The sequence below is a fragment of the Bombyx mori genome, chromosome 19 (assembly GCF_030269925.1).
Source record: "Bombyx mori chromosome 19, ASM3026992v2".
Lineage (NCBI taxonomy): Eukaryota > Metazoa > Arthropoda > Insecta > Lepidoptera > Bombycidae > Bombyx > Bombyx mori.
The window spans coordinates 3848257-3871272 of NC_085125.1; the positions used below are offsets into that span (position 1 = coordinate 3848257).

The window sequence follows — 23016 nt, forward strand, 5'->3', positions numbered from 1 at the left end:
GACCGCTTTATATGTAATCGGCTTATAAGACTCGGGAAAGAATGTACTATATCCATAAAATAAGTTTTAAGTGAAGCTAGTAGACGCAATTTAAAAGTGGTCCTATTTTTATCTAACGAAGGTAGACGAATCTGCGACTCACTCAGACTCAGATATCATATATGGGCATTGGTAAAAAACATACCGCTGTTTTTATTGTTTTTATTGCTTAGATGGGTGGACGAGCTCACAGCCCACCTGGTGTTAAGTGGTCAATGGAGCCCATGGACATCTACAACGTAAATGCGCCACCCACCTTGAGATATAAGTTCTAAGATCTCAGTATAGTTACAACGGCTGCCCCAACCTCCAAACCGAAACGCATTTACTGCTTCACGGCAGAAATAGGCAGTGCGGTGGTACCTACCCGCGCGGACTCACAAGAGGTCCTACCACCAGTAATTACGCAAATTATAATTTTGCGGGTTTCACTTTTATTACACGATGTTATTCCTGCACCGTGGAAGTCAATCGTGAATATTTGTTGAGTACGTAACTCATTAGAAAAATTGGTACCCGCCTGGGATTCGAACACAGGTGCATCGCTCAACACGAATGCACCGGACGTCTTATCTCTTAGGCCACGACGACTGCCTAAAAATATTTGAAAAACATACCGTAATTCGATCTTTGACAGAAAATCGGATCAGGGTCGTGCGTATGAAGCCAGAAACCGCAGGAATCTACAGCTAAATATTCAGAAACAAACAATTCTAAATCGAATATGTTATGTTATCCATTTCCTTGCAATAACAAACTTTAGTTTGTTTTACAAAACTTTAAAACGCAAAACCGTAATAAGACTTTGTTGACATAGAACGAGATATTTCCAGAATAATTACGAATAGGTACTCTCCAAAGTGGCGCTCCAATGAATGTGCTATTACAATCGCTGCAAAAAAATCGTTAAATAATATAAAATTATTAATTGAAGAAGGCACTTTTTTTTTATATATTGCCCATGTAGACAGATGAGCATGGTGAGTTGTTACCGTCGCCCATAGACTTCAGCAATGCCAGGGGCAGAGCCAAGCCGCTGCCTACCGCTTAATACTTTCCACAAGCCTCGTTTGAAGAAGAACATGTCATAGCGCTCGGGAAACACCGTGGAGGGGAGCTCATTCCATAGCCGGATGGTAAGTGGCAAAAAAGGCCTCTGGAAACGCACTGTGGACGACCGCAGTGACTTCAGGTAGTATGAATGAACTCTACTCCGGTGGCAGCCGGTGCGATGGTAAAAACGAAATGACGGTATCATATCGAACAATTCCTCAGAGCACTCCCCTAACGCACTTGAGATGATTGACTCGTCGCTCTGAATCATTTTCTTCATCGCATCATATTATTATGCCAGCCAATTGAAGTTCATCCCTAAAGCTTAGAAAGCCTAATCCATCCGTGGAACTGGGTGGTAAGATCACTTAACGGCTGAATCGTGGAAGTCGTTAGGGAAGACATCTAAGGCCACAGAATTTGAGTGTATCCAGGCATAGTCACATCCGTACAAATACGAGTGCATTAGGTATCTTTCCATTATCGTTTGGACGCCTCGAGAAGTAAGGATCATTTGGTATTTGTATGGTTTTTTTCCCTCCTATGCTGATAGCCTTGAGAGGTTATTTCAGCTTCTCCTTGACGTGTAGGTGAGCTCACGGTGCTCTAACCGTGAGTGTTGCTAATATTGGCCCTAGAAGCAACAGCAGTGCTACGCAGAATCTGCCACCGGATCGGAAACGCGACCCACTGAGATGATCCGGCGAGAAGCTCAGTGGCCTATGTCTATGGGTTAATTCACTCGTCGAGCCCTTCGTCGCAAGCGATGGCTTCGACGAGGACGGTGACCGATGCTTGTGGTACCTAAAAGTTAATGGATCGGGAGGATCCGTAATGACGTGCGAATGGTAATGATCCTTTTAAGAGAACCGTCCGCCTTTAAGACGTTACAATATATACGGTTGCACAATTTATTTCATTCATGCACGCACGATGCGTACAAATAAATTTAATATGGTAAAGGAAAAAATGTTGGCTGTTTATAGTGAACACATCCTTGAGCGTGTCTCGAAGGAACATGAATGAACGTATCTAGGCCAGCGCTGCAATGACTGCAATGCAGACGAGAATCTGAAATACACGCGTGGTTATTGTGAATTAATACGCGGTGTCTCATTAGATATGGCCTCGTTGGTCTTGTGGCTTTAATCCTAATTACTGTATATTTATATACAACTAGGGGTCCCGCAGTAGTCGAAATTCGACTATAATTAATTGGAATTGTAAGTTTGTACACTATTATGATTGTATTTTATACTTCTATAATCACAAATTTCGCCAAGACTACACTATAAAAAAATATTAACAAAGACAAACAATATTTAATCTGTTCTCAATTTGACAACAGACGTCAAGAACAAAAGTTTGACAATAAATAGTATGCATGCGTGTGTGCGTCAAATACATGGTATGTAGTGTGTGTAATGTTTTCTTTATAGATTTTATGTATCTTTTGTGCATTATTTTTAAAAAATATTAGCATTGTGCACTTCTTCTCTATATTCTCTATAAGTGTGAAAAATTTCATACTCCTCCGTCCGCGCAATTTTCGTAAAAAGGGATACAAAGTTTTTGCTTCACGTATTAATATACATATAGATCTCTTGAAATTTTGCGTTCGAGCTTTAAATTGATTGTATGATTCCGGAAATCACATTATAAGAGAGGATCCTGCCTTGGCGCTATTGAGCGCTATACCTATGTCATGTTTATCGTGTGTTTTTCTATTAAATCAACACATCGTATATACAGGGTGTTCAAACATATGTATTACCCGAAGACGAAAAATATAAGATTCTTTAATATTTACGTAATTTTATTGTGACATGTTTGAAAATATTAAATAAAAATTCCTGTACTTTGACGCTTTTCATCAAATCTTATAGGATCCTAACTGTCCACGTATGCAGTATATGGGTTACCTACGTATGCCACTTTATTCTAGTTGTTGCTACTGCATTCCCTTTAAAGTTCCACAGTAGCAGTGTTCTCTCCTTAAATAGTTTCCTCTTCCTAATTTTTCCCGACCCAACACCCAAATTGCCCGCTAACTTAACTGGTGGTACGGGGTAAGAGGTAGATCTTATCTATTCCTGACAAAACCTTACGGTGTGAATAATAGGACATCTGTATTATAATCCTATGAGAATTCCTTTTCAGTCTAAAGGTGGGCGCCGGAATTGATCTGTGATATATATATATAAGTAAGCACCTAACCGATCGTGAACTAATATGGATATTTTAAGAAAAAAAATCCAAATTATCTATTAAGATATGCTTTGGGCTAAATTGCAATTAAATAGTCCGTTATTTGGCAGTTAAATTTAATTTAAATAAAATTAACATATTCTCACCGGACCGAAGATTAAGGTGAAAAGTGGTTGGGAATGCTTAAAAGCATTACCATTTATCATCATAATAATATTATCGACTTGTCCATTTGCAACTCATGAATAGGTAAATCAATTGAAATTTATCGTAATTATAATAATAATAATACTAATATCAACACCTGAACTTTAAGTGTAATCTAAAGTTTAACTAAATGTAATCTATCATTTTGTTGAAGAAATTGACGAATCTAAATAATTATAATTATTTGAGGACTCTAAGCCGTAGATGTGGTTTAAATACTAATAGAAACAACCTTTAAATGTTATCTTTATAATTATTTAATTTTTTACTGCATCGGTACATATTAATAAATGAATAATGGACCGTTTATTATTCACTTAATTGGACACTATGAAAAATTTTTTACAAAGACGTTTGGTCTGGAAGCTAGAACTTTTCGTCACGTACGGCAATTTCATCTCGTCACTATCATGAGCACTTGGTCCGAATACCCCCATGGACCTGCATGAGTAATAATTGTGAAGCCACAACACAATTTATTTTGAACGAGCTGACCCAGCAGACTTTGTAGTCCCTCAATCGATAAATAAAAGACCTCACGTCCTAAACTTTTGTATAAAATAAACTTAAAACAAACAAAAGGAATCCGTCCGACGGGGGACACATCAAAGGAAAAACAAAATTGTTATTTTTATTAATTCCGAGTATTTTCATATTTTTATCTACCTTTTAAACCTTCTCTCTCTCTTGTGAGTCCGCGCGGGTAGGTACCACCGCCCTGCCTATTTCTGCCGTGAAGCAGTAATGCGTTTCGGTTTGAAGGGTGGGACAGCCGTTGTAACTATACTGAGATCTTAGAACTTATATCTCGAGGTGGGTGGCGCATTTACGTTGTAGATGTCTATGGGCTCCAGTAACCACTTAACACCAGGTGGGCTGTGAGCTCGTCCACTCATCTTAACAATAAAACTAAAATAAAAAATGCGCAATTAAACAGTTTGAAGCGCAGTAGCATGATGTTACTGATTATCATCAATCGAATGTATTAATTTTATCTCGTTCTCTTGGTCGAAATATTAAATTTAATGTTAATGAGTTGAAAACTTAGAAAGAGGTTGTTAGGTTTCGGAATGCAATATTAGAAGCCAACGGTATAATTATTTCCGAAATAAATTTTGTATGATTTAATGTAATTTTCAAATCTTCTTCTTCTATATATTACTAGTGGACCCAGCGAACTTTGTTCCGCCACACGGTTTGTTTCAAACACATCAACCGGTCAACTTCAAAATTCTACTATAATTAACCATAGAATATAATATTTAGCTGTCAGTTGCGTTTTTTTTATTCCATATCAGTTGCGTTTTGTTATGCCACGTTTTATGTCACGTCCCACGGGAACGTGATAAAAAGTATCCTATGTCCTTTTCCTGGTTCTAAGCTACCTCCTCACCAATTTTCAGCCAAATCAGTTCAGTCGTTCTTGAGTTATAAATAATGTAACTAACACGACTTTCCTTTAGATATAGATATAAAAATGAATTGCTGTTCGTTAGTCTCGCTAAAACTCGAGAACGGCTGGACCGATTTGGCTAATTTTGGTCTTGAATTATTCGTGAAAGTTCAGAGAAGGTTTAAAAGGTGAATAAATATGAAAATGCTCGGAATTTTTTCGTTTGATGTGTCCACCGTCGGACGGATTTCTTTTGTTTTTTTTAAAGTTTATTTTATACAAAAGTTTAGGTCTTTTGTTTATCGATTGAGGCACTACGAAGTCTGCCGGGTCAGCTGGTATTTTAATAAAGTTGATAATAGTATGTATGATAACGATTGTAAGTTTTCTATCAATGAAAATGGAACCAGATATTTACAAAAAACAGCGGTGACTTAAGTGATAAATATAATTGGAATCGCTGGTTTTTCTTCATAAATATTCCTTGTATTCCTGACAATATTTATGCAATTGTTGTACACCACATAAAAATCATACGTATGACAATATATATAGGCGATATTTTAGTGTACACTACATATTATCAAGGTGTGAAAGGCTATTTGGTTTAAGCGACATCTCGTTTAATTCACGACATTTATATTTATAATTAGGTATAGGTGCGCTTTATTTGGTATAAGGATCAACTGTTCGATCTTTTTCTTCTTCAATTAAGTTTACTCCATTCAAATATTTAGCTAAAGAAGTATTTTTTTCAAGTTATAATCTTTTAATGAGTCTCCTGTAAAGTTTCAAAAAGTCGCTTAACTAAATAACCTTTCATCCTTCGATATACATGTATGTCTATATATTAATACGTGAAGCAAAAACGTTGTACCTACCCCTTTTTACGAAAATTGCGCGGTCGGAGGAGTATGAAATTTCCCACACTTATAGAGAATACAGAGAAGGAGTGCACAATATTTTTTTAAAATAATGCATAAAAGATACATTAAATCAATAAAGAAAACATTACACACACTGCCATTTATTTTACACACACACACATGTATATATACTCTTTGTTTATTGTCAAACTTTAGTTAATGCTTAAAGTCTGTGGTCAAATTGAAAATAAGTTAATATTGTTTATTTTTAATATTATTTGTCTATAGTGTAGTCTTGGCAAAATCTGTGATTATAGAAGTATAATAAATAGTCTTTGACAATATAACCACAATAATGTTCAAACTTATGATTTTTATTTTTTATTTTTTATTGCTTAGGTGGTTGGACGCGCTCACAGCCCACCTGGTGTTAAGTGGTTACTGGAGGCCATAGACATCTACAACGCAAATGCGCCACCCACCTTGAGACATAAGTTCTAAGGTCTCAGTATAGTTACAACGGCTGCCCCACCCTTCAAACCGAAACGCATCACTGCTTCACGGCAGAGCGGTGGTACCTACCCGTGCGGACTCACAAGAGGTCCTACCACCAGTAAATTAATTATAGTCGAATTTCGACTACTGCGGGACCACTAGTAAATAAAAAAAACGACACAGCAAAAAGAATTAAAACGTCAAACATCAAGTAGTCGAAATATAAACATGCTACTAAACGAAATTTACAAGTCATTAAAACGAATATGACGCCACGCATACATATTTACTGTGTACATAATATTAATTTTATGTTCGATCTTTATAGCCAATAAAAAGATCGGAACTTAATGGAAATTGACAGATAGACTGTGTCGTGATGCCGATAGTTTGATAAAATCAACGAAACATTCTTCGAATAACGTGCTTGAAGTTTTGGTTTATATACGGAAAATACACGAAACAGATTTATTACCTGACTTCAGTTTGGTAGGACTGAAGCGTTGTTATACCGACAACCATTCCCGATCCTGCGGAAAGAATGGAAAGCAGTCGACGTCGCCCCAAACACGTTATCTCGGATCCTCCCGATCCACTAACGGCGCTTTTAGGTACTTCAAGCACCGGTCACCGTTCTCATCGAACCCATCGCTTGCGACGAAGGGCTCGACGAGCAAATTAACAGCCCACTCAGTTTCTCGCCGGATTTCTCAGTGGCGTTTCCGATCCGGTGGTAGATTCTGCGAAGCACGACTTTTGTTAGCGTACGTGTTAGCAACGTCGTCAGGTTTGAGCCCCGTGAGCTCACCTACTAGATAAGGTTACGCTGATATAGCCTCTTAAGGCTATCAGCTTAGGTAGGAAAAAAAACAGCGGCAAATGAATCCTTTCAATCCAAATGAATCATTTCCTTCTATAATCTACCCTACCTGGTAGGTGCTTAATTATTTTAGATGAATTCTAGTTTATTTGACATCAGAAACTACTATAATATTATGAATTCGTCGTGGCTTAAAGGATAAGACGTCCGGTGCATTCGTATCTAGCGATGCACCGGTGTTCCAATTCCGCAGGCGGGCACCAATTTTCCAATGAAATACGTACTTAACAAATGTTCACGATTGACTTCCACGGTGAAGGAATACCATCGTGTAATAAAAAATCAAACGCGCAAAATTGTAATTTGCGTAATTACTGGCGGTGCCCGTGTCTTATGAGTCCGCACGGATAGGTACCGCCACGCTGCCTATTTCTGCCGTGAAGCAGTAATGCGTTTCGGTTTGAAGGGTGAGGCAGCCGTTGTAACTATACTGAGACCTTAGAACTTATATCTCAAGGTGGGTGGCGCATTTACGTTGTAGATGTCTAGATGTCTCTATATTAATCTGTGCTGTAATATACTTATGTGATTTCGTTGATTCTTTTTTTCCCCCTACCTATTCGCTGGTAGCCTAAGGGGCTATTCAAGCTACGCTCTGTATGGGATGTAAGCTCACGGACTCAACCTGGGAGGGTTTGGTAATACTAACCCTAACAAAAGCAGTGCTTCGTAGAATCTACCATTGGATGGGAATCGCGACCCACTGAGTAGGTATATCCGGCGAATTTCCGTATTCGCTTTTCGGATCAAAATAACGCTCCTTATGTCCCGTTGTCGATGTTTTAGGAAGCTGTCCATTATCTAGCGTCACATTCGGTTTCGCGACTCTGGTCAAAGCACTGAACTTGATTAATGATGATGAGTGGATCTTTATCCTGTTAAGAACAAATGTAGAAACTAGGTCTTTATTGTCCGTTGGCGTTTAGAAGTACCGACGATCGATATTCCCATTTGTAATTGTATTTGTAAATGATTGTAATTCTTAATTTGGCAATTTTAAAACTCCAAGCTTTTAGTACCTAATACTATAAGTGCTGTAGTGTGGTACGGCATTACTGGCAGCTTCTACAGTACTGCGTCACTTTAGGCCTTGAGGTCGCTACTTATCTATTACCGATTTATATTCAGTATTAAATGCGAATTAATTCAAAGTCTTATGTAAAATTGTTTAAAAACTTTGAAAACCTTTTTCTGCCTATGCTGATAGCCTTGTGAGGGTATATCAGCGTTACCCTAGCGTGTAGGTGAGATCTCAGGACTCAAACCGGATGTGTTGCTAACATTGGCCCTAGCAAGAGCCGTGCTTCGCAGAATCTACCAGCGGATCGGAAACACGACCCACTGAGAAGATCCGGCGACAAACTCAGAGGGCTGTACCAAACCGTAATAACATAATTAACTTCATCTTTTTTTTATGCTGTTGATACAAAATTATCGGCACATGATGCGTTTGATAATTTTCAAGTTAATCAAAAGACTTGGAGTCGGTGAAAATTACATCAAAAAATTACGTTACATACAAACAAAATTAACAAAGATACGTAAAAAAAAAAAAACAATTAAGGTAAAAAAAAAGTGTTTACAGTTTAGTCTTTCTGAAGTTGAATCTACGTTTGCCGACATATAGAAATATTTTATACATATATTTGCATATTATTCTAATGAACTTACTCGCTAAAGACTAGTTCATGGGAAGACTTAATTTGTACTTAGTGTTCTTATATCGTATCGGGTAGTGGATATGTGATACTTTATACCTTTTCCATAAATAGAATATTCGACAGGTCACCACACAAACATAGAAACCGCATTCGTAATGTACAAAGACCTCACAGAGTGTTAATTACCTTCAATAAACGAACCGAACACAGCTGCATTCTAAATATAGAATTGATACGAGTTCGGGAATGAAATTTTTTTATATAAAACTAGCTGACCCGGCAGACTTCGTAGTGCCTCAATGGATAATCTATAAAATAAACTTAAAACAAACAAAATGAATCCGTCCGACGGGGGACACATCAAAAGAAAAACAAAATTGTTATTTTTATTTAATTCCTAACATTTTCATATTTATCTAACCTTTTAAACCTTCTCTGGACCTCCAGAAATAATTCAAGACCAAAATTAGCCAAATCGGTCCAGCCGTTCTCGAGTTTTAGCGAGACTAACGAACAGCAATTCATTTTTATATAATAATATAGAGATAGGAAATGTGTTCGTACTGGATGTTGGTAATACTTCTTGATGCTTAGCAGATACTTGACTACGACTTTTTATCTTTTTCCTACTTATTCTAGTAACCTCAAGGGGCTATACTAATATAGATTCACAGAACGAATAGGTGAGCTCACGGGGCTCTAGCCTGGTGATGTTGATAACGCTACCCCTAGCAAGAGCAGTGCTTCGCAGAATCTACCATCCAATCGGAAACGCAACCCACTGAGATCTGGCGGGAAAATCCCTGGTGTTAAGTAGCTACCGTAGCCCATAGACATCTACAACGTAAATGCCGCCACCCACCTTGAGATATGAGTTCTAAGGTTTCTCAGTATAGTTACAACGGCTGCCCCGCCCTTCAAACCGAAACACATTACTTAAAATCCGATCTCTATTCGCGCACTCTGTGGCGTGTGTGCAACGCTAAATTGACATGAACTCCATGGGTGATGAGTATTGAATAAGGTCGCCACATGGTCCACATAAAGTTGAAAGCTCAACTGTTTAACTAATAATAACCAGAGTTGATTATTTATCGGACACTACCGACGCATTCTGGAGGAGCGCTTCGCGCGGAACGCGGTGGTAGAATCGAAGTTTATGTGCGTAATTTAGATAAGCAGAATGGATTTTGATTAGACGAAGAACGAGGGAATAGACAGGTCTTCATTTGGAACTTGAATTCCACGGTGAAGGAATAGCATCGTGTAATAAAAATCAAACCTGCAAAATCATAATTTGCGTAATTACCGGTGGTGGGACCTCTTGTGAGTCCGCACGGGTAGGTACCACCACCCTGCTTAATTCTGCCGTGAATTCGTTTCGGTTTGAAGGGTGGGGCAGCCGTTGTAACTATACTTGAGAGCTTAGAATTTATATCTCAAGGTGGGTGGCGCATTTACATTGTAGATGTCTATGGGCTCCAGTAACCACTCAACACCAGGTGGGCTGTGAGCTCGTCCACCCATCTAAGCAATAAAAAAAAGACGGTTCGTATATTCCGCCTGCCTTCAATGAAAATAGTAAACCGAAATATATCGTGAATTTAAATTCAATACAACAACATGCTTAATCATTTAAGAGTATAATACCGATAGGACTTTTTATTTTGGCATGTTGTAATTAAATTCAGTGCAAAAATGTTTTGCGCAATTTATAATCGTTTCCTTGTCGTTGTTCTATCGCCAACTATAATAATACGCATAAACATAAAACGTATTCTATTTCAATGAGATTAGTACACCATAAAAGCCTCTAGGCTTTGACTTCAAAACTAGAAATTGAGCAACAGAGAAGCAATTTAATAGTTTTAGACCGCCATCTATTATTACTTACGACATTCAATGCTTTACTTAATAAACATAAAAACATTATTGTTACGAACAACGGTTTCCATAATTCATTTCATCATATCGTCGATTAACGACTTTATAGAGCGCACACAATGTTTTAGATCTTTAATCGTGTATATATATAAGTATACTATACGTAGAAAGTGCTTGAAGAATCCTAATCTCTTCAGAAATGGACCTTCTGAGTGAGTTTGTCAAGACGAAACTCACTAGGACCCGCCACACAGACTAAAACGCCCTGTAATGATACACTTGACTCCACGATGCTATCCGCGCAGCCAAGGATAGGCTGCGTTGGCGTAGGATAGTCCAGGAGACAGTCCTTATGGGGGGCCACGGCTGAGGATTAATTACGCAAGGACACTGTAATGTCCGAGGGTACACTAAAACGACTTGGCTGGATTGTGTGAAAGAGGATATCCGAGAGATGGTCATGAGTGCAGAGATCACGTAGACAGGCCTGAATGGAAAACGCGGATGCTGCGTAGATGGATAAGGGCAAAAAGAAAAAAAAAGATGTGTGGTGTCGTGGGACACCGGATAGGAACGAAGTTCCTTATTATAAAAATATTAATTTAAAGTTCTATTCGAGGTATAAAGAAAATAATTATTCGGGTATACATTCTTTATTATGATTTTTTTATTTTATAAAAAAAAACTACTTTACAAAGTTATCAACTTTATTTTATTCACAATGATTTATAAAAAAATATATAATAAAAATATGTTATTTTTTGTACGTTATTACAAAGTTAAGTCGTACAATGTGTGCATTACTAATAAAAATCTTACGTTACGGACGTTTTTTCCTGGTTAGGGTGCCCCTCCGCATCGTCCCATAAGGAACTTGGTTCCAAAAACGTAAACATCAAATAGCAAAGTACGATTGTTTTGAAGAGTACGAGTTTTTTAACTTCTCAATCGCGTATAAGTTAACTCAAATTTGTATGGAGGTAGATCAGCGCCCCTAGCGGCAAACGTACGCAAAAGTTCCAGCTCCATACAAATTTGAGTTAACTTTTACGCGATCGAGAAGTCAAAAAACTCGCACTAAGCACACAGAAGGGCTGGCAACACAGATATCTGGAAATAATGTCATATTACACAACGTCGCGGTATGGCTAAATATGTCGCAGCACAGCAGTTAAAGATGACCAGCACGGCGAAATGTTTTGATTACGGCCGGACGTAAGGTTTAAAAGCGCGGAAAAAATGACCCGTTTAATCTCTTTCACAATTGGGTTCAATGACTGCTGTATTACAGTTTTTTTACGTGTGCCTTGTTTTGTATGCAAAAACGAAAACGATTGTTTAGGAGACACGTTTACAAAAAATGGGTTAGTCGTGACGTGACAAACAGATTATTTTCTTTACTGCTCAGAGATGGGTGGGCGAGCTCACGGCCCACATGGTGTTAAGTGGGGAGCTCATAGACATCAACAATGTTAGTGCCGCCACACACTCTGAAACATGACTTTTAAGTCTCATTTTTGAAGTAAAATGATGCCTCAAATCACTGCTTCTGCTTTGAATACGCCATGCAGTAATTACGCAAATCATATTTTTTACAGTATCGATTTTTATTACATGATACTATTTCTTCATCGTGGAAGTTAATTTTGAAAATGTGTGATCTCCTGAGCGTGTCGCGATCCGATCCGGTAATAAATTAATTCGCGAAGCAGCTGCTCTTGAGTTGTTAGGTCTCCTTTGGCGGCGCTCGGCAAATCCCACCCCACCCGACTGAGCCCGTGCTCGCCCACCTGTCCTGGTGAAACTGGAAAGGCATTCAGGCCACCAGTAATTCTTTAATCATAAAAAAAACTTTGTTCTTTTTTTTTTTTTATTGCTTAGATTTGTGGACGAGCTCACAGCCCACCTGGTGTTAAGTGGTTACTGGAGCCCATAGACATCTACAACGTAAATGCGCCACACATCTTGAGATATAGTTCTAAGGTCTCAGTATAGTCACAACGGCTGCCCCACCCTTCAAACCGAAACGCATTACTGCTTCACGGCAGAAATAGGTGGGGCGGTGGTACCTACCCGTGCGGACTCACAAGAGGTCCTACCACCAGTAATTACGCAAATTATAATTTTGCGGGTTTGATTTTTACTGCACGATGTTATTCCTTCACCGTGGAAGTCAATCGTGAACATTTGTTGGGTACGTATTTCATTAGAAAAATTGGTACCCGCCAACGAGATTCGAACACCGGTGCATCGCTCGATACGAATGCACCGGACGTCTTATCCTTTAGGCCACGACGACTTTACGTTTTCTTTAGTTAAATCAGTTTACCCTGACATCATCATTCGAGCAGAATATTATGCAAACTTTAATTAGCTTGTGTTCTTCCTTATTTAATAAAACTTAACACTGCCATCACGTGTGGAATGCTAACATCTCGTATATCAACTTACGTGCCACGATGACAATGATGTTTTTGTGCGAGCGCTTCGTTCATTGAGTAACTGACACTGCCGTCTCGTATTCAATTACGTATTCTTTCGAAAAACTGTCACATTACAAATATTTTCATTGTCGTTAGGTACTGCCGCATAATTGTCACGTGTTTATCTCACACGGAATGATTTACCGTTCTTGGATATTTGAAGTCGGATAATCACGATTCTGATCAAATCAAACATGTCAATTGTAATGTTTGCCTATTTTTTTATTGCCCTTATGTTGCCCATACGGCCCACCTTATGTTGAGTGGTTACCATCGCCCATGGTCTTCAGCAATTCCAGGGGCAGAGCCAAACCGCTGCCTACGGTTGAATACTCTCCACAAGCCTCGTTTGAAAAAGGACACGTCATAGCGCTCGGGAAACACCGTGGAAGGGAGCTCATTCCATAGCAGGATTGTACGTGGCAAAAAAGATTTCTGGAAACGCACTGTAGATTAACCTAGTGGCTCCAGGTAATATGGATGAACTCTACTCCGATGGCGGGCGGTGTGATGCAAAAACGAGACGATGGTATCATCTCAAGCAATTCCTCAAAGCACTTGCTAAACTGTCGATATTAATTGACATAAAATTATAACTGAGAAGTGCCGCAAAAATAAAACTTTTTATTTATTTATTTTATATCGTAATTAGTATAGTTGTGTTGAATTGAGATTAACAGGGAACTACACAGCGGACGCATCTATTTACGTTCTGATGTGTGTCGAACCGAGATTTTAATTGCATTGCTTAATAATGTATCCACCATTGTTCCAGTGACTCTGATATAGATAACTGGTCTCAAGCTGTCGTTTTCTTAGTGACGATCCCTGTTTGAAACCCTTGGTTAACCAGCGCATATTACAGGAACTTAAAATGTTATGTACTTCGAAAATGTGTGTTTTTTTTTAAATTCAAATTGTCACTCTTCATTAAAAAATGACAATTTGGTTTTTTAATGAATTATCAATAAATAATTTAATATGTGTGATGGTAATTGAATATCTATATATTAATACGTGAAGCAAAAATTTTGTATCCCTTTTTACGAAAATTGCGCGGACGGAGGAGTATGAAAGTTTCCACACTTATAGAGAATATAGAGAAGAAGTGCACAATGCTAATATTTTTTAATTTAAATAAATGCATAAAAGATACATTAAATCAATAAAGAAAACGTTAAACACACTACATACCATGTTTTTGACGCACATTTGCATGCATACTATTTATTGTCAAACTTTTGTTCTTGACGTCTGTTGTCAAATTGAGAATAGATTAAATATTCTCTTTGTTAATATTTTTTATAGTGTACCCTTGGCGAAACTTGTGATTATAGAAGTATAAAATACAATCATAATAGTGTACAAACTTACAATTCCAATTAATTATAGTCGAATTTCGACTACTGCGGGACCTCTAGTATAATGAATTATCTTTAAATGACAATAACATCGAATTTAAAATTCATTGCAATATTTATTGCGGTATAAATTCGTATATAATTTTAATCAACGATGTTACATTTGACTGGAAACGCTTTATAAGCTAGATGATATCAGTAGAAACAAAACGTTCTAGTATGTATTTTATATATTATTAAAATACAAAACTGAACCATGTACTCTAATGTTATGCGGCAATTTCCGTGCCCTGACCGCAATAGGAATATAAAACTACGGACAAAGTTTTAGTATTATAGCTCGTGTATGTATTTAATGTGCATTCTTCGCATTCCAGTCGGTGGGTGGTCACTTGCGCTGAAATCTGTCACTGTGACATCGTTGACGTAACGCTGACACCACCGCGACACTAGCTCACGAAGTACTGTCGCTCACACAAGTTTTTACAATTAACATGAATTAAGAATCACAAAATTGCATTGTTTTTTTTATGATTGATGGATTAGTGGTGGCCCGGAGGCCTTTCCAGTTTCACCAGGACAGGTGGGCGAGCAAGACAGGAGGGGTGAGATTTGCTAACAGCTGCCCGAGCGCTTCCGAAGGAGACCTAACAACTGAAGAGCAGCTGTTTCGCGAATGAATCTACTACCGGATCGGAATCGCGACCCGCTGAGAATATCCAGCAAGAAACTCAGCGAGCTGATTCATCGGTTAGGTTGCACGTCGAACTCTTTGTCGAGTTCGACGTGCACCAGTAACCGACTGGGGTCCCTAAGCCTGCTCCTAGTGTTAGAGCTGAAGGCGTCTAACGCAAAGGTTATTGGATCTGATGGATCCGTAAGGACGTGTCTAGGGCGTCGACGGTGATAGGCTCGTGCGTGATCAGGATTCGGGGAAGAAATTGCATTGTATGTAGCAGCGTTACTACAACTTTATATTTTATCAAGTTTTTTTCTGTTACCATTCATTACCTATAGTTTTAAGGAACATTGTGTATTTAGCACATTTGTCCTGATTAGTTGTGCGCGCATGGCTTACGTTACGAGCCAAATTTTTTTCTTGTTGTTATTTATTGTGTACCTATCTTTTTTTTAGCTTGTAATGTGTACTGTGTGCCTAACAAATACATAAAATAAATTTATTTATTTAACTTTCAGTTCTAATTATGAAATTGAAAATATGTGAAAATGTTGTCGTATTTTATCGAATTATTAATATCGAAATTATTGATAACTCCACAACAATACATCCAATTAGTGGACGCAAAAGCGAACTTGATTTAAATAATGATTAATGTCTATTTTTGTATGCAACTAATTTCAAATTTTGTATGTAAAATACGTTAATTAATACGAGAAAATAATTTATAATCTATTTTTACGACGCTTTCATTAGCTTGATTATATATGTAACGGAAACTTTCATCGCAATTTTAACCAAAATCAAGAACTATCTAGGATTGCATGCATCAAGAGTCGATGACAATACAACAATTTTATTAATTAAGCCTAATAACCTATTTAAACAAAAATGTTTTTTTATAAATTTTAATTTGGTTTTTTTTATTGCTTATATGGGTGGATGCGCTCACAGCTCACCTGGTGTTAAGTGGTTACTGGAGCCCATAGACATCTACGACGTAAATGCGCCACCCACCGTAAGATATAAGTTTTGAGGTCTCAGTATAGTTACAACGGCCCTTAAAGCCGCAACGCATTACTGCTTCACGGCAGAAATAAGCAGGGTGGTGGTACCTACCCGCGCGGACTCAAGAGGTTCTACCACCAGTGAAACCTACCTACCTACCACCAAGTTTGCTATTTAAATGCGTTTTTAGTTTATCCTTTATATTAATTACAGTGATTTTTTTATATTTATTATAATCATACGTAAAAATACAGTATATTCGCATTTATTGTAACACATAGGCATCAATAATATGAATAAACGTAAGTTATTAACATTGTACATTAATCATGTTATTAATCATTACAGAGTTGCCTTTATCTACATTTTAATGGAATATTTATTACATGATTAACCACGTAAGTACGTAATATTCATTGCGTGATGTTATTTACAATGTAATTGATTAATTTTGCAATTTAAAATGGTTTGCGCGTTGAAAGTTTGTAGTGATTTCTTTCAAATCAACATCAGGCTTATGATTATCAAACAAAATCTTATACCTTTAAACGAGCAATTCTTGTATATTAATATATAATATGTATATAATCTGAATCTCGGAAACGGCTCCAACGATTTTCATAAAATTTTGTATACGGGGGATTTCGGGGGCGATAAATCGATCTAGCTACGATATATTTTCAGAAAATGTTGTTTTATTCGTGTTTTCAAGAATCAACTCTTCCCGACATCTATTGGCGAATAATAATACTATTTTTCTTAATTAAGGGCAACTAACCGTTTTAAAGACACAACAAGATGGCGTTATCAAAAAAAAAACCAAGCAAAGCTCGGTCATTATCTATTCGACAATGCCGGTCACAAAACGAGACAATGAATGAATGAAAGAGACAAAGCTCTATCAAGCTGAACACAGTTTTTCTCTTTCTAGTTCTCGACGTATCTACGTCTACAACTACATAAACATGTATGTGTAACATTCAGATTTAAATTTTTCATATTTTGAAGGCGTTGTATAAAAAATGATAATAACAACATCTTCAAACTCATTTCTTTCAAATGCTCTTCGTAATTGGTAGCGTTTGATTTTTTTTTATTGCCCTTATAGGCAGACGAGCATACGGCCCACCTTATGTTGAGTGGTTACCATCGCCCATGGTCTTCAGCAATGCCAGGGGCAGAGCCAAACCGCTGCCTACGGTTGAATACTCTCTACAAGCCTCGTTTGAAGAAGGCTATGTCATACCGCTCGGGAAACACCGTGGAGGGGAGCTCATTCCATAGCCGGATGGTACGTGGCAAAAAAGACCTCTGGAAACGCACTATGGATGACCGCAGTGGCTCCAGGTAGTGTGGATTTATCCAAAATTCTTTATTGTAAACTATTTTGAAACTAATTTGTAAGAATTTTCTCACCGTTTGTACTTGTAGTTAGTACTTTATAAGGGCGAACCACAGTATCCATAATATTATATTGACAAATTTTTGTCAAATAAATTCAAGTCAAGTATGTAAACTAAGACTTAATCTGAGTTAACATTTGGTTCAAGTTCAATGTCGCCGATAAAACTGATAAATAGGTTATATAAGCTGTTATTAATTACAATTATTCGATTATCACTTTAAATATAATTGCGAAGGTGATTAAATCAACTTAAAAGGCAAAATTAATAGCTATTATACAAAAAACGAACAAATCAATATAGAATTTAAAAAGTTTTAATATTTTTAATTACGTTTGATGAACGAGAATTCTGTTTGTGACATAAGTTTTTTCGACCATTACATTACTGTTCAAATTTTTTTAGTTATTATATCAGATCAATCTGAAAGATTCTTAAGGTAATATAAAGACTTATAATGGGTTCTAAGTATGATTCCTCCCCTCCTCCTTGCTTCGTTCTCCTTATTACTGAGGGTCTTGACTCCCCCGCTGCATCGATCTCTCTTGTATAATTGTTCTCAATCTGCTGCGATCCTTGGCCTCGTGGAGGACATCGAAGAGCTTGATATTCAGACAAGACCAAATTTGGTCCGACCATCCTGTGGGACTGCATCCTCTGGGACGTTTGCCCTCTATCTATGCCCGTCACCACCAGCTGTTCAAGATTGTGTCCCTTCAAGCAACGTATTCAAAGAACTCCAATACTCTACGAATGCACATTGTGGAAAGTCTAATTATAATGTTAAGTTCCTTTAGTTTGACATATTGGTGCGAGATTTCATGGAATCTGCGGTAATCCTCCAGCACCACATTTCGAAAGCATTTTTGCGGTATGAGTAAGTTTAACCAAAATCCAATACTCTACGGATGCATATTGTGGAAAGCCTAATTTTAATATTAAGTTCCTTTAGTATTGACATATTGGTGCGAAATTTCATGGAATCTGCGGTAATCCTCCAGCACCACATTTCGAAAGCATTTTTGCGGTAGCTATGATTAAGTTTGACCAAAATTATTTTATCTTTACGAGCGTACACAAACGAACATCGACTCTGCTTTGTCCAACTGAACTAGTTTCCTTGTTGCCTAATACTACGATAGAACATTAGGGACATTTTCCACGTGTACAAATAATGTTAACTAGGTTTTTTTTTACTAATGTGCGTTTTATATTCTCTGTTCCGTAAGGTTCCGTATACGCAATCGGCTAACAGGTAGCGCCCCCAGCCTATGTTGGACTAACAGTGCGCATCCAATGAATCAAATTACATTGAAGATAGATTAATAGATTAATATTGTTTGCCTTTAATATTATTTGTCTATACTCGTAGTGTAGTCTTAGCGAAATCTGTGAATATAGAAGTAGAATAGTCTTTGAAAATAGAACCATGATAATTTTCAAACTTAAAATTCCAATTAATTATAGTCGAATTTCGACTACCGGGGCACCACTAGCAATCTATACATTAATACGTGAAGCAAAAACTTTGTATCACTTTTTACGAAAATTGCGCGGACGGAGGAGTATGAAATTTTCCACACTTATAGAGAATATAGAGAAGAAGTGCACAATGCTAATATTTTTTTAAAATAATGCATAAAAGACACATTAAATCAATAAAGAAAACGTTACACACACTACATACCATGTATTTGACGCACACACGCATGCATACTATTTATTGTCAAACTTTTGTTCTTGACGTCTGTTGTCAAATTGAGAATAGATTAAATATTGTTTGTGTTTATTAATATTTTTTTATAGTGTAGCCTTGGCGAAATTTGTGATTATAGAAGTATAAAATACAATCATAATAGTGTACAAACTTACAATTACAATTAATTATAGTTGAATTTCGACTTCCGGGACACGACTAGTAATATTAATAATACGAAAGTAGCTCTGCCCGGCTGTTACGTTTTGACGTCCAAGCAACTAAAACGATATGTATGTAATTCTTATGGATTTAGTTTGAACTCGACTTAGGCTATAGGCTATCTTAGGCTATAGGCTATCTTTCATCCCCCATCTGAGCATGGGTTTGTAGCCACGCGATGTGAAGTGTAGCTTAATCTGGCTCAGTGTAAAACTAGTCAGATAATAAAACACTTGCAGACTTGTTTATAACAATTCCATTAAAATAAATTGTAACTTATATGTGGCTGTCAAGTATGGAAGCGAGTTTCGACTTGCGCCAGACCAGAGTCTGCCCAGAATCAGACATCATTGACTCTTCTGTGAAATAGGGTTTTTTTTTATTGCTTTCATGGGTGGACGAGCTCACAGCCCACCTGATTTTAAGTGGTTACTGGAACTCATAGACACATACAACGTAAAAGCGCCATACACCCTGAGATTTAAGTTCTAAGGTCTCAAGTATAATTACAACGGCTGCCCCACCCTTCAAACCGAAACGCATTACTGCTTCACGGCAGAAATAGGCAGGGTGGTGGTACCTACCTTTACCTTTTGTGAATCCGCACGAGATTCATGAAAGATCCTACTACCAGTAAAAATGAAGGGCCATTTCATTCGCTTTAAATTTTAAATCCATAAATAAATAAGCATGATGAAGTATCCCGCTATATGGTAGTGTTGCTGGTCTATCACCAATCATTTTGTAGATTCGTCTGTTCGTAAAATCACTATTCGAATATAACAAACATACTTGGTATTGTCCGGAGCGTTTTTTTTATTGCCTTTGTAGGCGGTCGAGCGTACGGCCCATCTGATGGTAAGTGGTTACCGTCGCCCATGGACTTCAGCAATGCCAGGAGCAGAGCCAAGCCGCTGCCTACCCTTAAATACTCTCCATAAGCCTCGTTTGAAGAAGGATATGTCATAGCGCTCGGGAAACACCGTGGAGGGGAGCTCATTCCAAAGCCTGATGTAGTGGTAAGTGACATGGTCACTACATAAGGGGGTCGCAGGTTCGAATACCGCCAAGGGAAGATATTTGTATGATAAATATAAATGTCTTTTCCAGGGTTATGGATGTATATTAAATATATGTATGTGTATAGTAAAAATCTTACATTTATTTCCGTTATCTGGTACCTGTAACACAAGTTCTTTACGAACTTATCACGGGACCAGTTAACATGGCGTGATCGTTAGTCAAATATTATTATTATTATTATTATATATTATAAAAAAATCCGTATTGCACCGTTTTTTCGTGATTGAATAACAAACATCCAAACATACAAGCTTTCACAATACTTAGTATACATTCGAACGAATAAAAATACCTCGTGCCTTTTAAATGAAACACACACATTAGAAGCGAGTTCACGGGCGTCGAAGCGTGAACCGTTAGAACGAAAACACAATGAATAAGTCACGCAAATGCTATAAATAAACTGATCAATGGACCTACGTTATGTACTTAAGTTGCACTCGATGACGCTTTTACGTAATACCACAATAATTATCATTAAAAACGTCATTAGCACATTAGCATTAGTTGTTCGAAATCTAATTTTTTAATTTATTTAAAATAGATTTTTTTATTGTAGGCTGAAGAGCATACGGCCCACCGGATATTGAATGGTTACCGTCACCCATGGACTTCAGCAATGCCAGGGGAGAGCCAAGCCGCTGCCTACCATTAATCTCCACAACAACGGCTGCCCCACCCTTCAGACCGAACCGCCTTACTGTTTGACGGCAGAAACAGGCAGGGTGTTGGTACCTGGTCCGCTGGTGGATTCTGCTTTTGCTAGGGCCAGTGCTAGCAAATTCACTCAGGTTACGTCCGTGAGCTCACCTACCCAGTCCGGGCGCAGCTTAAATAGCCCCTTAGGCTGCCATCGAATAGCCGATACTGAATCAACCATTCACCGGTTGAGCCGTCAGTCGTGTTTTATAAGTCAAAAACAACTAACTACAAAATTGGACGGTAGTCAGAAGAACATATAAATGTCGACCTCTCCGATTACGAAAACCATAATTCAAAACTTCCGAATCAATAAAATGATAAAACGTGATTAATAAACCGTAAAAGTTGTTGTAATTTTAATAAAAACTGAAGTTTCCCGAAAAGTCTAGTTTCCAACTACATATCAATAACTGAGTTTCCAGATTACATTTGTTGTTTGGTTACAATGTTGCCTTTATTATTTTTCAGCACTGAAAAACTTTTTATTGGCAATCATGTCTGGTACGTTTATTTATTTATTGGCTCTTGGCATGTTTAATAGATAAGTTACTTACCGAGCAGGACTATTGGCAGGTCGATGAGCAAATGCCATAATACGCTGTGTTTCGCTTGCATTTCTACTGCTGGAACTCCCGAAAGAGCTGGCTGGGATGCTGTCTGTAACAATAATTCAATAAATGTACACTACTTATTTTCCTTCTCGCTTTTATCTATTTTAGCCAAGGTAGGGTCAGCAGGACATACATCAATATTTAACCCACAGTTGACGATAACCCTACTTAGAAATGGTTTGCCTGGAATTGGTTGATTAACTTAGACTATATTAGAGAGAACAGTTAAGTATAGACCCTACCTTTGACTACTGACTCAATAAAAACCAAGGTGAGGTAGCCCGACTACCGCAAAACGAAGTTGCCATTGGTGGTATTATTGATACAAAGTGCCTTTAATTTATAGATTGTTAGCAGCTTGCAACATATATTTTTTTCTCTACCTATGCTGATAGTCTTCAGAGGCTATATCAGCATTAACCTAGCGTGTGGGTGAGCTCTCGGGGCTCAAACCAGAGGTGTAGCTAACACTGGCCCTAGCAAGAGCAGTGCTTCGTAGAATCTACCACCGGATCGGAAACGAGACCCACTGAGAATAAATTCAGTGGGCTGTGTCTGTGAGTTAATTTACTCGTCGAGCCCTTCGTCGCAAGCGACGGGTTCGGCGAGGACGGTGATCAAATGAAACATCGTAAGGGATTTTTATTTCAAAGCCAGAAGGTACGTGACAAAAAAGATTCGAAAAAGAAGGAACGGTACTGTGGATGAACACAGAGGTTCTATGTATTATGCATAAACTCACGGGAGCTTCTTCAATAATTCCTTAAGGTACTCATCATGGGATATAGGGTACGAAACAGAGAGAGAATCGAAAAGCTTCAAGAAAATCGAATCCAGAGTTTCCAAATGATTCCTGAGAACGGGATTGTGGATTTTGTTTACGACCGTCCTCTCGGCAAATACTACATATTAAGCAAGATAGGGTAGATGATAATTACTTCTACCCACTGTGATCTTTTTGCACAGTCAAATGGATTATGTAAACCTCTGTTTAACGCGAAATATCTAAGGAACGAATAACAGTATAAATATTATTAAATGTTAAGTTCTCCGAACGATTTCTTAGATATTATTTTGTATTT

At 37.7% G+C, this 23016-nt stretch overlaps 1 protein-coding gene across 4 annotated transcripts in view; it reads right to left on the reverse strand.

The window, feature by feature from the left end:
• The window catches only part of LOC101736826 (phospholipid phosphatase 2), a 121655-nt gene that overhangs the window by 32010 nt on the left and 66629 nt on the right, over positions 1-23016 (reverse strand). For all 4 annotated transcript variants that reach the window (XM_062673925.1, XM_012696568.4, XM_012696569.4 and 1 more), the window contains one exon: positions 21878-21980. In XM_062673925.1, coding sequence (XP_062529909.1) covers positions 21878-21980 — 103 coding nt within the window. The remainder of the gene's footprint in view (positions 1-21877; positions 21981-23016) is intronic.